Consider the following 15291-nt stretch of genomic DNA (forward strand, 5'->3'; position numbering starts at 1 on the left):
TTATCACCTGAGATAGAAGTACCTTTAGGTCTCTGGAGATACTTTATTTGCATCATGATGAGGCAACAATTATACATGTTAAAGAGAGGGCAAAATCATGACTGCAGTGTAGTTAGGCCTGGGTTCACTGCCCCTGCAGCAGATTAAACTGCTCCTGCCCTTCACTAGATCAGGACCTGCATTCTGTAGGGGGTCAGGAGGGTTGTCTCCCAAATTACCTGTCCTTGACACACAACTTTGAATTTAAAGTTCTTGTCCAGCTCAACAAGAGCAATGCACTCCACCTGAAACTACCCATGGCACAGACCCCTGTAAGCGCCTCCCAGCTGGCCCAAGCACAGTGGCTCTGAACAGGCTCCTGAAGGTGACACAAGCAGGTGACAGCCCAAAGCTGGAGCAAATCTCTAGGGCCTGTTACTTACAGAAAAAAAAAATCTCCCCTTAAAAATAAGTCACGCTTTCCATATACCAAGTTCTCACAGGTTTTTGCACCAGCAACAAATACGCATGATTGAAAATCCAGCAGAATATCTGGGGGCTGTCCTGCAGCATTGTCCTTCAGTCCAGAACAATGCACATCACAGGAGGGATAAGGGGTACCCCGAAGATGAGAGATGCTAATTCAGAATATTCTGGATCATGCTGCCTGTCACAGCCCCAGAAATGTGCAGCAGTGACAACACAACAGTGGCTGATGGCCCGAGGCTCTGAGCGCTGTGGCTGACAACACCTGGCTAGAACAAACACCACCATCACATGCCTCCTGGTATCCCTCTGCTTAATTATCTCAGCTTGAAGCCTAGAGGGGGGAAAGTGAAACTGTGCTCATTTGTTTTTCTGTAGGTTTTCTCTCTTTGTAAAATGTCAGTGCGTGGGTCTAATGAGAAATTACCACGCTTTAAGGTTCTGACCATATCCAGTGTTCAGTCTTGCACATCTGAAAGCTCTGGTGCTCCTGCCACTGCAATTACTGGCTCAGAGGATTCAGGGCAATAGCAAAGCTTCAATCCTCTGCTGCAATGAATTGTTGGAGGCTTCAGTTCTGCAGCTCATCACCACCTTCACACAAAGCATCTCCAAGACCGAGGGGTCTGTCCCACTTGTATTTGAGCTTTCACTCAGCATTTAACTCCCATTCCAAAGCCACAACAGCAGCTTTTTGACCATACCAGAAGTGCTGGTCACAACCAGGCTGGTACTGCTGGAGGTAACCAAACATTCTTCCTCCCTGCACCTCCAGTGAACTGGCTTCCTAAGGAGAGAGTTTTTAATGCAGGATCCTGCAAAAGCATCCTTTACCAGACAAAATATGTAAGTGTTCTTTTGAAAAATTCAGTATAAACAGCACTGAGTGTACATGTTCTCTATGGTGTTTCTGACCCCCTACCTACCTCACAGCCACACTGAGCTTAGTGAGGAAAATGGCCTATTGACAACAGGGAAAAACAGGCCAGCACACAGGTATTTTTATACATCAGCACAAATAAAACTGACAGCAGAAACAGGGTAAAATTAAATGTAATTCTTCAAAATGCCTGCAGTGCCACTAACCCAAAATGCAAGTAAATAAAGGAATTTGGATCCCACTCTCCCATTTAAAATATGCATTCTTTTGAGGTATGATACATTCAGCAAACAACACGTTTACAGAATTATTCTCTTTTTCTTCCTCTTTTTTTTTTAACCTACAAATGCAATTTATCTGAATGCTGCCTAATTTGCATATGCAAATAAGTCAAATCATCTTGAAAAGATGAGGCTATAGAATAGAATGCAGCTTAAGTTGAGAATGTCTGTGATTCAACGAGCTGCAATGCTGGGACAGTGTAGTGGCTCCCAACAAAATCTCCTGGCTTCTAAAACCCATTGAGGCCATTTACCTCAGCAGAAAAAGACTTGCAGCTCCCACTGGCTTCAGCTTGACTGGTAGATAAATACAGTAATAAACTGGCACTATTGCTTGTGACAAACTCACTGGACTCCACATGAAAAGATTCAGTTCTTCTGGCACAAAATGACCAACAGCCAGCAGTGGCCATATCTGGGACCACACCTTACAGGAATAAAATACATTTGTATTTCCACCAAAGCTGTACTGGTTTTTTCACATGTATACTTGGTGGTGTTGCTACAGACAGAGGGGAGAGGACAGCTTACATTTCATATCTAAAGTGGAATGCAGAAACATTAACCCTGCAAAACAAAAGGCCACAAAGCTACTTCTATGATTTTAAATCATGCACTAGTGCAAATGTCTGAGAGAAAACGAACATTTTTCATGGGTTTTTCCAAAAAAGGCAAAAAGTGCAGCTACTTATTTCTGACAATTAAGCAGCTTACAGAGTCTTTGTTCTACTGACGCTTAAAAATGCAGTTTTCAATTATTTATACTGTAGTTCAACACCTAAAACAGTGAGAAAAAAAAATAAAGTGTGTGTTCTGCAGCACAGGCACCCCTTCCTGAAGGGCTCCATTCATTTACAGTAGTGTTTCTTGAAGGAGCTGCCATAGGGAGGGGCACACAGGTCTGGATTCTGCCACATTCTGTAATGCCCTATCATCCATTAGCACATCTGATCAGATGTAATATATACGTGATATCAGAGAGCATATTTTTCCTCCAGAGGTGCTGACCTGATTTGTGTACAGTTGGGAAATCAGAAGGTTGTCCATACCTAAGGCATTGCCGTGCCAGCAGCTGCAGCGAGGCAAGAAGTCAGCACGTGAGCACAATTAGGTCAAGAGTTCAACAACTTCATCCAATTCACTGAGAAGGCTTTAATTTAAGCTTCTGAACCCTCTTTGAAGCTGCTGGATCACTGTTCCTGGCCCACCAGCTCTGTTGTATGGACAGACACTTTAAGCAGGGCAGCAAGGCAATGCTAAGATTTTAAACTGCTCCAATCATTTGCAAAGTGAGCACACATCAGACTACATGTCTCAGGTGCTTTTGGAAATGTTACTCAGATACAAACTGAGGTGTGTAAATAGGTCTAGAGGCAACATTCACACAGAAATTAAACTGATATCAAGCACTATGGTGAAACATAAAAAGATATGCCTAAAAAATTTCAAAAATCCCAGGCCAAGATCCTTCTGGTTTTGTAAAATGGGTATGAAAATGGCCGGCGATTATAAACCCAAATAATGATGGGGCAGATCTAGTCCAAGCACAGTCCTTTCTGTCCCTCCTGCTTTTCTTCCCAAATAGGCAGTCTGAAGCAGGCTTTTAGATAAATACACTTAGATACTACAGTAGCTATCTGAACAGAGGCAATGTGAGCGCCCTCCACACACTGCTTCCCCCAAGTGTTTTAACGTTGTTCTGGAAGAGAGGGGCTGTAGATCAGGTTACACTCCAGTTAGTGATCTAATCAATACAAACAGGGCTAGGACTTAATGCAGAACTCCCAGGAGATTGCAGTAATCAGCCACAATTACTTATGAAAGCCAATCAATGGCCAGGAGGTTTTATGTGTCGTTTATATACCTTAAAGCAAACTTCTGAAAATCAACTTTGATTCCCAGCATGATTAGATGCTGTGGTGCTAAGCAAGACAAAGCACAAGCAAGTGCTGCCTCAGAGGCTGACTGCAAGGAAATCCAAGGATGGAGTCAGGAGAGCACCAGAGACCAGAAAGTCACCACCAAGGGGAGGGGCAACAATAGAGTTGACATAGTTGATGCAGAAATAGGAATAAAATCAGTGAAATAAGCCCCTACAACTATTTTGCTTCCTGTTCCTTCAGCAAATGACACAGGCTACCTTCCAGTGGTCACATGAAAGACAAAGACAGTAGAAAGTGCTCATTGGTGGGAATTAAAGCAAAGAGAGAGGAGGAAATTTTATTTCATTATTTCATCCTTCTTTCTCACTGTGGAAAAGTCTGCAGAAACTGGAGGTTTACCATTTCTGTCAGGTTTATCAGAGAAAATACATTGTGATGGGCGATTAGCAAACTCAGGCTTCCTGTCAAAATGTCCCACATCCCTCTGTAGCTTTGTTCTGGTTATGACCATTATGTATTTACTACTATTTTTTTTTTTTTAGCATCTGCATACCATAGTTGAATAACTTTGCAGGCAGTGAGATCACAGCTCAAAAAAAGATGGGAAACACGCACATGAGGCTGCTCATTGTGCTATTTTTACTGTTCTAAAGTCCATGGCATTGAACAGTGACTCATAAGAGTAGCAAGCCAGAGAAGCACTTGCAAAGCATATCCAAGCTTGTTTATTCACGTATTTGTTTGCACTGATTCATCACATTCCTCAGTGTAAAACCATTGGGACTCCAGAGGAAGCATGGGGGAGAAATTCTGTTTATAAAGTGCTTCTCCACCCACCATGCACCCCCAAGGTGGTGGAGGTCACATGAGGGATTTGGAAATACACCTCCTTTACCCACTCCTGGAAAGCAGAGCCCCTACACACTGATGGAACACATTCCCTGTGATGCCAACTCCTTCCCTTAACTCTATCTCCCTTTATCAGCATCTACAACAGGGTACAAGGAGCAACTAAAACAAGCAAATCTTCTTGCTTGTTTCAAGTCCTACTTTAAAAGTGTTGCCTTTTTTCCTCCGCTGTAGTCCTGACATGAGGTTAACTTATGGTGGGTCATGTAATTCTCTTGGAGAGGTTTGGCAAAGGTCAGTTATAAAAGCAAATTATTTTTTCCATGTGATGCAGTGGTGTTATGCACCCAGAATGCTATTAGAATAAGTATGAATAATAATAAAGAATAGTAATATCTGCTTCCCCTGTGAAATTCTTTTTATGACATTAAAAAAGAATTTGTCTGCCCAGGCCTCACCACAGTTTTCTTCAAGCAGGAGGTAAAGATGGGTTTGGTTTTCTCTGCTTACACTGGTTATTTTTGCACAGGGCAGGGCTGATGTCAGTACTGAGAGATTAGATGATAGCTCTATGATTCATATTTAAGGGTGAATAATGCTGAAAGGATTTGGGGAATACCCAGAAATACGGATAAGAGGAAATTACACAAAAGGCACTGAGATCAGGCTCAGAAAGAACAGGGACAGCTGACATCTAAATCTGAATCTGCCTACTGATAGCCAAAGGAGCAGGCAAAATGAAAGAGGCATTTGAGAGACTTAGTTTTGCAAGAGAAAAGTGGGCAATGAGGGGAGAGAAGAATGCAAGAAATAATTAGACACTTACAGAGTACAGACTATGTCACTTCTTCCCAAAACTGGCAGCTCTGCTTAAACATTGCAGATTTCCTCTCACACATTTGGGAGCATTAAAAAGCGTGTGGAGTACAAAAGTCTGGCACCACAGGCAGCACGGAAAAACTGTACAATTGCAATTAAAAATCCCTATATTTCCATTGATTTTATGGTAAAGTTGGCTGTGACAAATGAAGACTAATCCCCAGAAATAGAGAATATCCAATATATGATAACTATACATAGTAATACTTGCTACTTCATGTTCATTTCATCTCGCTTGCCTTGGCTCTTATCAAGTCCCTCACACAAAACTATGTAAGGCGGAGAGTTTGTTTTGTTCCAAACCGACTTCCTACCTTACCACACTGTTCCTAAGACACCAAGTTATCTCTAAAACATGCACAAAACTGAAACCATGTCAGATTCTGTTACTGTCCCACAGCCAACATTTTAATACCGTGCTGTTGGTTCTATATTTAATATTAAAGTGGTAGCAGCAGTACCTCTTCTGCAAAGTTGGTCTTCTTGTCAAGCATTTCTCGTAACGTCTGAAGGATTTTAATGCAGAGCTTTTCTTCTTTCTCCATTAGCTTCTTTGTGTGATTAATCAACCTGAGAGTAAAATATTAAAACTTCAAGAGCATTGCACATTCTTGCTAAGCCATACTACAGTTTCTTTATGTGAAAATTGGCCATTGCTATATTTTTCCTCAAGGAAAGGAAATAAAAGTGGTCAAGAGAAATCACAATTAAAAAGGAAATGGGATTTTCAAGGTGTTGGGAGATTTTTGTGTCAATTTGCATATCTTACTGCCCATACAGAAGGCAGAATTCTACATCTACTTTTTATAAGGGCTTCCAGATTAAGATTCAGGCTTGCTATTTCATAATTTCTTTATTTAAAGGTAACTTATTTGAACCATTATTTAAAGGTAACCAGTGTTCACCATGCATCTTGCAAACTTTAAAAGCTACAACCTTTACACCTTCCAACTTCTATGATGGTTATAGTATATTTATGATATGATTAGCAAATGGTATTCAGCCGAAAGGATTTCCAAAAAACCTTACATGGAAGCATTCAGAAATACGGACATTTGGATGAAACATAATCGTTGTTTATTCACACAACCACTTGACAAGCCAGAAAACAAGGTACATTTCTGTCTCCAGCTATGACTGTGACAGCAGTTTGGATTTCAGTCAGCTGAAGCTGATACCAGAAGCAGCCTTTCTGTCTTTGTGCAGAACAGATCTGTGCACAGGTCCTTGCACCGGTTCACACATTGCTGTAGAAATGTTTGTGAAAAGAGGAAAAGAGGAAATCTGAAGCCCTTGGACACGTTTGGTTTTTTTGCATTTTGATGCTGGCTTCGAACAAGAGTTTGGACAGCGGACATGGAGTGGGACAACCTCAAAATATAATTTTTCTTTTTAATTTTTCCAAGCATATAAAGTATATTGTTATATTGCTACCTCTGCAGAATATGCAAATAGCCAAGGAATCAGGAGAGCTGCCAAATGCATTCATTTCCCCCAAGTTATCTCTGTTTAAATTATAGTTTCTCAAGGGCAGGGAGGGCATCTCACTTGAGGACTAATAAAAAATTTGCAAGACTCTATTCCAATGCACAGACTGCAAATAAAACAACTAATAATTCAAGATCAGATAGGGGTCCTGGTAAAATGTATTTTCAAAGAGCTGTTGGCAGTTTAAAATAAAAATATGTATTTGCTGTACCAAAAAAATCCAACAAAAAACCTACAAGCCTTGAGCAGCCCGCTGCTTCATTATGAATTCTTGAAAATTCTAAAATGGAAAATCTAGGTTTCTGCTGTAGATTTGGAGAAATGTAATAGCAAAAGTAGCCCATTAAGAAAACAGAAGTAGGTTGAGCCTACCACAATTTTAACAAACCACTAACATCCCATTTCTAGCAGGTAAGGCAAGCAATCTCTCTCTCTGTGCTCTCCAGACAACAAAACTGCTGAGAAATATAAAATATGGAGCAAAAGACCTCGCTTTAAGCTTTCAACAGTGAACTTGGACACCTGCATTCTTAAGTCTCTGCTGAAAGCCAGAAGTGCTGTTGAAAATGTTAAAACCTTCTTTCCCAAAGAAGCAAATAGGCCCCTCTGCACTTACTTGGACATGAAAGCACCGCATCTTATTCTGGCATCGCTGCCCTCAGGAAACAGGAGCTCTGGGCTGTGCAGCACATCAACCAGCACCGAGAATTCAGCTTGCATCATGGGGGTGAACTGCTGCTCCAAGGAGGACACCACATCCTGGGGAAGACAGGAGAACATCCATAACTGCAAGGGAACTACAACAACATCGCTGTGGAGTCGCACAGTTCGGTGTGATGCACTGCTTAACCCAGTGTGATGCCCAGCTGCAAGAGCCCTGGGCAACCCAGGTGCTTGTAAAGCCACCTCAAGCCTTTCTTCACGCCACTCCTCCTGCAGGGCAAGGGGGAGAAGGTGCCCATTGTTACTCTTTCAGATTTCTCCTCTGCAGTACTGCTCACAAAACCTGCAGCAACAGTCAGGGTGATATGGTGTGCTGCAAAAACAATGCTCATCACACACAGTTAATGTGTCGCCTCAGGTGGTGTGTCCTTAGTGTTTAGGGCCCCTCTGTTTGTCTGGGTCCTGCTGTTTTCTCAGGTCCCTGATCCTGTTTAGGCTCTTCATGCACAAGGTAATCTCCATCTCATGGCAATCTCCAGTGACACAACCGTGACACAGCAGCTCCTAAAACCTCCAGTGTCTCCTCTGCAGCCAGAACAGGACATGTGGGCATAAAAAGGCAGAAAGGAGATGGTGCTGTGTGGAGCACTTTGAGGACAACACAACTTGAGTATTGTGTGCAGTTTTGGGCACCACAATGTTAAGTGTCCAAAGAAAGGACATGAAGATGGTGAAGGGCCTGGAGGGGAAGCCACACGAGGAGCAGCTGAGGGCACTGGGTCTGTTCAGCTGGAGAGGAGGAGGCTGAGGTCAGAGCTCACAGCAGTTCTGCAGCTTCCTCACCTGGGGAAGAGGAGGGGCAGGCACTGATCTCTGCTCTGTGTGACCAGGGACAGGACCTGAGGGAACGGCTGGAGCTGTGTCAGGGAGGGTTAGGCTGGATATCAGGAAAAGGTTCTTCCCCCAGAGGGTGGTGGGGCACTGAACAGGCTCCCCAGGGAATGGTCACAGCCCCAAGGCTGCCAGAGCTCCAGGAGTGTTTGGACAGTGCTCTTGGGGATTCACAGGGTGGGATTGTTGGGTGTCCTAAGCAGGGCCAGGAGCTGGACTCGATGATCCTCATGGGACCCTCCCAGCTCAGCTCATTCTGTGATACCTCCTACTCCTCTAGGAGCCAAATGCCGATCCTGGATCAAAAGGCCCTGCTTCGGCCAGACACCAGAGAAGAGCTGAGCCTTCGGCCTCCCCCACGCAGAAGTGCAGTGGCCCCTCTAATCCAGCACAAAAATGCACTGGGCCTGTCTCTGGGGTTTTCCACATCTGGCACATGTGAGATAACTGCACTCCCACTGCTGCCCAAGCCATTTGCTATTTCTGTACCTGTAGTTTCTCTATGATATTCCTGTAATCCCAGGCAGGCCCGCCAAGAGCTTCTTTGAAGCGAGGTCCGCTGCGGGCTGACATCCTCCACCCCATGGCTGCCCTCTGCACCATGTTGGAGTGACTCTTCATGAACAAGGTGTTCACCTGGCTGTCCAAATCCACTGGAATCGCAATCCCACGGTTCTTTGCTTTAATAGGAGGAAAAAATCCAAGACATTTACAGTGGCAAAAATTTGAAAATCTTACAGAGATCATGGCATGCAAAAGCCTGATCCTGTTGAAATTAAGGGGCAGGGTGATAGCACTTCAACAAGTTTTAAAAATAAGGATCCTAAGAATAAGAACACTTAAAAATAAGGATATTTAAGTGATAGAAATCAGCCTAATCTAGTTAAAGAAAGCAAGCTGTACTACTTTAAATGAGATGAAGATCGTTTCCAGTATATATTTTCATAGACACATTTATTTTTTAAAACAACAATTTTTCTACTAACGTGAAGAAAAATCCAGAGATGTTAAGAAGAGTAACAAAAGGAGTATGTGTTATTATTTCAACAGTTAGTTTTACTCTATTCAGAAGCAAATTCTGAAAGTTTTCTTTCTAGTAGATATGTGCACATTTATCCAATTTATCCCAAGTACTCTCTGTTGCTTTACTGTGTATTTCTCTTGAGAAGACCTTGAGCAACCAAGTGCATACAAATTAAATTTGAAAAAGACTGTCTCCTCTTCTCTCTGGGTTTCCTATACTGCTAGGGTTGTTAAACCCTGGATTCCTGGATGGTTCCTGGATGCCACTGCAATATATCCAGTAGTTAATAAACATCTGATAGTCTAACAGATAGTTAAAAAAATTTAACCAATAGCTAAAAATGCTTTTTTTTTTCTTTTTTACACTTAAGAGGCAGGAAATTACAATAGAGAGTATCAGAATAAAAAAAATTAGGAGAGACTTGCAAGAATTTTTACAGGGCATCCACTATTAAACTACTATTGCATCCTGAACTATTGTTTGAAAGGGAAGTTTGAAAGGCAATGTTAGAAGGTATCTGCCCTCTCCCCCAGTAAAATCTCTGTGTTAGCTGACCCTCTCCATTCCACTGGAGATCAGAGTGGCATTGTTCTCTGGCTCAGCATGAGTAGTCTGAAATTCAACCAGTAAACAAGAGTTTGCCCCATCCCTGGAAGTGCTCCAGGGCAGGCTGGATGGGGCTTGGAGCAACCTGGGATAGTGGAAGGTGTCCTTGCCCCTGGCAGGGAGTGGAACTGGACGGTTTTTAAAGTCCTTTTCAATCCAAACCATTCTGTGATTCTATCATCAATACATCAGTATCTCTGAAAGATCAGGTCATGTTCCAGTGATTAGGCTCTGTATTCCATGACATTTCACTTAATTTCTGTGATACAGCTTACGTTTAATAAAAACTTAGAAACAAAATAGAGCAGTTCTAATCCATTTGTAATAATGACCAATAATAAGTAATTTTTTGGTTTTCCTTATTGAAACAAGCTGAGTTTTAAAAAACCATTAGCCCAAATTGCAGTTCTGCACAACGTTTCTCTGAGGCATTTCCCCACCTTTCCACACTAACACACTTTCCACAGTGGAGGAAGACATCAAAAGTATTGCATCTCTCCCTCCCAGCTCTGAAGCATATACAGCTTTAGGTCCTGAACCTGTGAAGTCAGCAGATGCCCTTCTGCCCCAAAGAGCCCATGCCTCCAGCCCCACGGGAGGACGTGCAGACAGAGGTACCACACAGCTCTGATGAATGAAGGCTGCAGTGCTGCCAAGCACAGTGAGTCACAGATCCCAGGCACGAACTTTCTCTTCCCCTCAGGACTAGATTTAAATGACAGCGTTTATTACAAACCTAAATCTGGCTGTGACACCTCGACCCCCAACCTCAGAGACTGTGGCAAGGGCGCTCTGTCAGGGGGACTCTCTTCCCTTTAATGGATCCTGCAGGTTCAGGGCACCCTCCTCTCTTCCCACTGCAAGGTTGGATCCTGCTGCACAACTGGGGCTTCCCCCCGTGGATCAGGCTGTTCCATTGGGATGGAAGAGAGTTCTCTAATTCCATTTCTGGTAGGCACTTTCTTTTAAATTGTTGGCCACAGGGAATTGGAAAAAAAAAATTTAGGTTAAGCTGGGAAGACACAAATCGACTTTTCCTTTCCACTCTCCATTTGTTTTGAAGGCAGATTCCTGATTAACATGTGGAAAATGTCACGTATGGCTGGCCATTATTCCTAATGATTGTTTTTCCATATAATTCGACTGGGATGTTTTTAAAAACACATTTGCCCTGTTGCTGCCTACTTTACTAGAGAAGTCCATTAAAGTTCTGCCAGTGTGGGTAGGGTGCTGCAGCCTATTAATCCAATTTATTGTGTCCTAATGTCAATCACTGGAATGCTACTGGACAATGCTCACTTCTCAATTAAGTGGAATGTATGCAGAATCCTGATATATTGAAGAATAAATTTAGCAATGGGGAGCACACTGTTCAGAGGAAAATTCAGACTTCTGCAGTCCTGTAGATGCCAGTTGAAGTTAACAGCTTCCATCAGTGTCTGAGGAGCAGTCAAGGACTATGATTGTTCAAAGAGTTGCAGCTAATTAAAACTATCACAAAGAAAACCAGAGAGAGGAAAAAAAATACTCCTTTGTTTTGAGCAGTTCTTACATGTATAATTCCATTTGTAATTAAGATTTGTATTGGTTGTCAAAGGGCACTGTTGAAGTCTAAGCTATAAACAAAGCCTTTGTCTTCTTATTTCTTTTCAGCTTGTAGAAAGTTTATCTTTCATTTGTTTCACATTTCATTATTTAAAACAACATGAAACATATTTTTACATTTTGGAAAGCTGATGAACAAATGCGAACATAAATATTTATTTTTAATTTAGGTGTTGTAGGCTGCTTTCCTCTTCAAAATGTGTCAATCTCCCTTAAAGTATCAACATCAAATATTTAAAAGCATGTTTATTTTTGTTCCACTTAGAAATACTTTTGGACAGCACTCAAACTTGCAAAGTACCATTAGAGCTGGTAGACAAAGGAGCCAAGAGGGGGTAAAATTCTGTCTTTCATCTGACTAGTGAACTTGGGGAAAAGCTACGTGGCTGGCTGTACATAAGTATCCAGCAGGATACTTACCAGGATGGACTCAGTGATCCTTGTGGGTCCCTTCCAGCTCAAAATATTGTGTGATTCTGTGATATCTTCAGCACAGGTAAATTCTGCCCTGCAGTGGAGGGCACGTCCCAGGCTTATCCAGTGCCCAGTTCCCACCTAGGCCACTGTGCATGGGGCTAATTACACCCTGAATACACAACACCATTTTGCCAGTGTCAGAGGAGATGGAATCTCTGGAAAATCCTTTAAATTAATCCTTCAATCCACTGCTCCCAGATATCTCTCAGCAAGAGAGTCAAGAGGAGCCAAGCAAACGCGACCCGTGGCAGTGGTAAGAAACACGGTGCCACAAATTCAGCCAGGTCACAGCAAAATGCCCTGCCCTGTGCTGGATGGTTCTGTGGGCATCCAGTGATCAGCAGCTTTCCTCCCCCTTACTGCTTAAACAATGAGAAAGTACTCAAAGACTCAAAAGAAAAGGGCACTATCAATGTCAGAAACCAAGCAGGTAAAAATCAAGCCGCTCTTGACGAACGAGTGAGGCTCCAGTGGAGTCCCAGGAGCACAGTCCAGCTGCTCCCAGAGAGGCTGAAATGGGCACAGGTGTTATTTTGTTAAATTACCTGCATGTATATCTCTTCACAGAAGCACAGCAATTGGACCTATTTCAGAAATGCCTCCTGAAGCACCATCTTTTCACTGTGCTGCTGCCTGAGTCTGAGGACCAATTTAGTCCTAAGGATTTCCAGGACGTGGCCCTTGCCTGTAATTTTCCTTGGAAGCCTATTCTTCAGAATAATCTATCTTGCCATAAGGAACCTCGCTGCTCCCGCTATTTCCACCTACTGCTCCCTCATTTTAAATTTCATTCCATTAGCTTTTGCAGTATGTACAGAATACACCAGTGTGTGGTGGCTTCACAGCTAATTAACCCTGAAGCATCCCTGGTGTGGGTTTTCAGGGGGACACGCAGGCATTTCATCCCTAAGAGCCCCTCGAGGAGGACTGTGATGGGCAGTCTGGGTCAGGGAAAAGCCCCAGCTGCACCTGGCTGTGAATCCTTTGCTCTGCTCACAGTTTACACCCCCTGGTAGTCACAGACAGCTCATTCATGTTCTCCCACACTTCCCAGTTGTCACGTAACGGAGCGATGCATATTTAGTTCAATTAATTTCGTTCCATAAATCAGTCCCTCCAGCTCCTTAATCATTTACTGACTGCTTAACAAATGCATTTGGATGGAGAGACACTAATGCTAGCAACAGCAAGACTTTTTAAGGGAAATAAAAGCTTTGTGTAGACAAGACACAAACCTGCCAGTCTTGTACCCTTCACTTGGATTTTTTTTTCCAACAGAAAATCTACTCTAAAATATTTATCAGCCTGTAAAAAGATCATCATTGAATTTTTCTTGCAATTAGGGAAACACAAACAGTTAAAATAGAATAAAATATGTGCTTCATCTGAAATGTATTCTTCTTGCTGTCAAAAAAGTAACAACAGGATAATTATTTTATTTGAACTAAAAATTGAAAATGAAGGTCTAGCTTTTTATAAAATGGAAAAAAGATTTTAAAATTCAAGTGGGAAGTGAAATAAATGTATTTTCAGGACTGAAAAAAAATGTTATCTGAAAATTCATCTATATGGACATTAAAATAACACATAATAATTCCAAAGAAGCAATAAAATGTGACCTAGATTTTATGTTTAATGCTTCCTATTTGTAGTTTGTCAGGGAAAAGTAAAGGGCTTTAGAGGGCATAAAAGCATGGTCAAGAAGAACCAGAGGACAGGTTTTTTTGGATTCTGTATAAGGAGGTATTGGTGACTTTAAATTAGGGAATAAATACTCAACTAGAAAGGACTTCACTACACCTTCAGACCATCTGCTCTCTGTTACAGACAACCCATGCTCTTTAATATCTTTCAAAAAATTTATTGAGCCCCATTTAAAATGAAGGCAGCTTATCTGCCATCCCTCCTCCCTCCACTTTCTCTCAGCCCACTGACCAAGGACATCCTTCCAAAGTTGGTTCCAATCCTCTGATTTACAATCTAAATTTATTTAGGTTATTTACAACCTAGTGTAATTTATGTCCAGTTGGTTTTGGGTCAGCACTGTCCTTCAGCTTAACCGTCTCTGTGACTATTTATCTTCTTAAGTACTTTTAAAGAGCAACAACACAGGTCTGTGTTTTGCTAGGCAAAACATGTGGGGATTCTGAATTCCCTTCCTGTAACACAGTTCTCCTTTCCCCTGACCATCACAGCAGTGCCTCCTCTGTACCTGTTCCAGCCTTGAACTTAGGAAATAGCAATCTTACAGGGCTCACCTCAGCTTCTGTAGGATGGAAACAAGAATTCTCCTTTTGCTTCTCCTGCACAACATCTAGAACATAATCTGATAGTGACTAATGCAATTTGGCTTGCTAACAGATTTTTTTTTTTTTTTAAGGGTCTGCCAAGAGACATAGTGTAACAAAATGCAGGTTTCTATCTGGCACTCTTTACTCATCTGGGAAATTCCAATTATTTCATTATTGGTGGTCACAGCACAGGCACAGACAGACCACATCCTTGGGATAGACACAGTACCAGAGGAAAGATTCAATTTTTAAAACCATGAGGGAGAAAACTAATGGATACTACAGAGACAAGAGTGTAACACAACTGCATTTGCCCTTGTAACAGAAAAGAAAACTGATGCTCAGAGGTGAAGATACAAGAATCTCTGCTTAATTAAGAAGCAAAGACAATACTTTGCATGGGTCCTGAGGATTGGTCAGAAAAGACCCTGCTTCAATACCATTTAGGATATGCAATTCAAGATGTACAATCTTTGGTTGTGAGGACAGGTGATATTCCCCAATCTTTACAGAAAGACAGTAGCTGGTTTAAAATGCAGACTTTGAGACTGGCCTCCACTCTTCTCAACCTTGCAAAAATCATAAAATGCATGAACTGAAAGTCCTTTGATAATGAATTAATTTGAAATAAATTACATGGTTAGATGCCTTATTTCTTCTGTTTTCACAAAGGTCTGGGGACCTTTTAAGCATTTTTCATTTGTTGCTGTTTTACCAGGGAGATGGGAGCTGTTTTGGTCATTCATTTTTTGGCCTGTATTTTCAAGCAAAAGCTCAGTCCTGTGTGATAAAAGAGAAAAGGCAAGAGCGATACATGTTTGTGTTCATTCTCACCAGTGTGATAACCTGGTTCAGAAATCCATGTGAACAAGCCACATTTATATATATATACATATATATATAGTTTCACAAGTGTTTCTATTCATGCCAAGCAGCCAAATGTTTCCTGGGCAATAAAAACCTGGTGCACACTGGTATCTGTGTTCCAAACCTCCTGGAGTCACAGGAG

The 15291-nt window shown here is 42.0% G+C and overlaps 1 protein-coding gene across 5 annotated transcripts in view; it reads right to left on the reverse strand.

Moving 5' to 3' along the window:
- The window catches only part of ITPR2 (inositol 1,4,5-trisphosphate receptor type 2), a 222855-nt gene that overhangs the window by 109167 nt on the left and 98397 nt on the right, over positions 1 to 15291 (reverse strand). For all 5 annotated transcript variants that reach the window (XM_017745784.1, XM_017745783.1, XM_017745782.1 and 2 more), the window contains 3 exons: positions 8769 to 8959; positions 7342 to 7484; positions 5699 to 5807 (listed from right to left, as the gene is read on the reverse strand). In XM_017745784.1, coding sequence (XP_017601273.1) covers positions 5699 to 5807; positions 7342 to 7484; positions 8769 to 8959 — 443 coding nt within the window. The remainder of the gene's footprint in view (positions 1 to 5698; positions 5808 to 7341; positions 7485 to 8768; positions 8960 to 15291) is intronic.

Source organism: Corvus brachyrhynchos, unplaced genomic scaffold, assembly GCF_000691975.1.
Source record: "Corvus brachyrhynchos isolate BGI_N302 unplaced genomic scaffold, ASM69197v1 scaffold209, whole genome shotgun sequence".
Taxonomy (NCBI): domain Eukaryota; kingdom Metazoa; phylum Chordata; class Aves; order Passeriformes; family Corvidae; genus Corvus; species Corvus brachyrhynchos.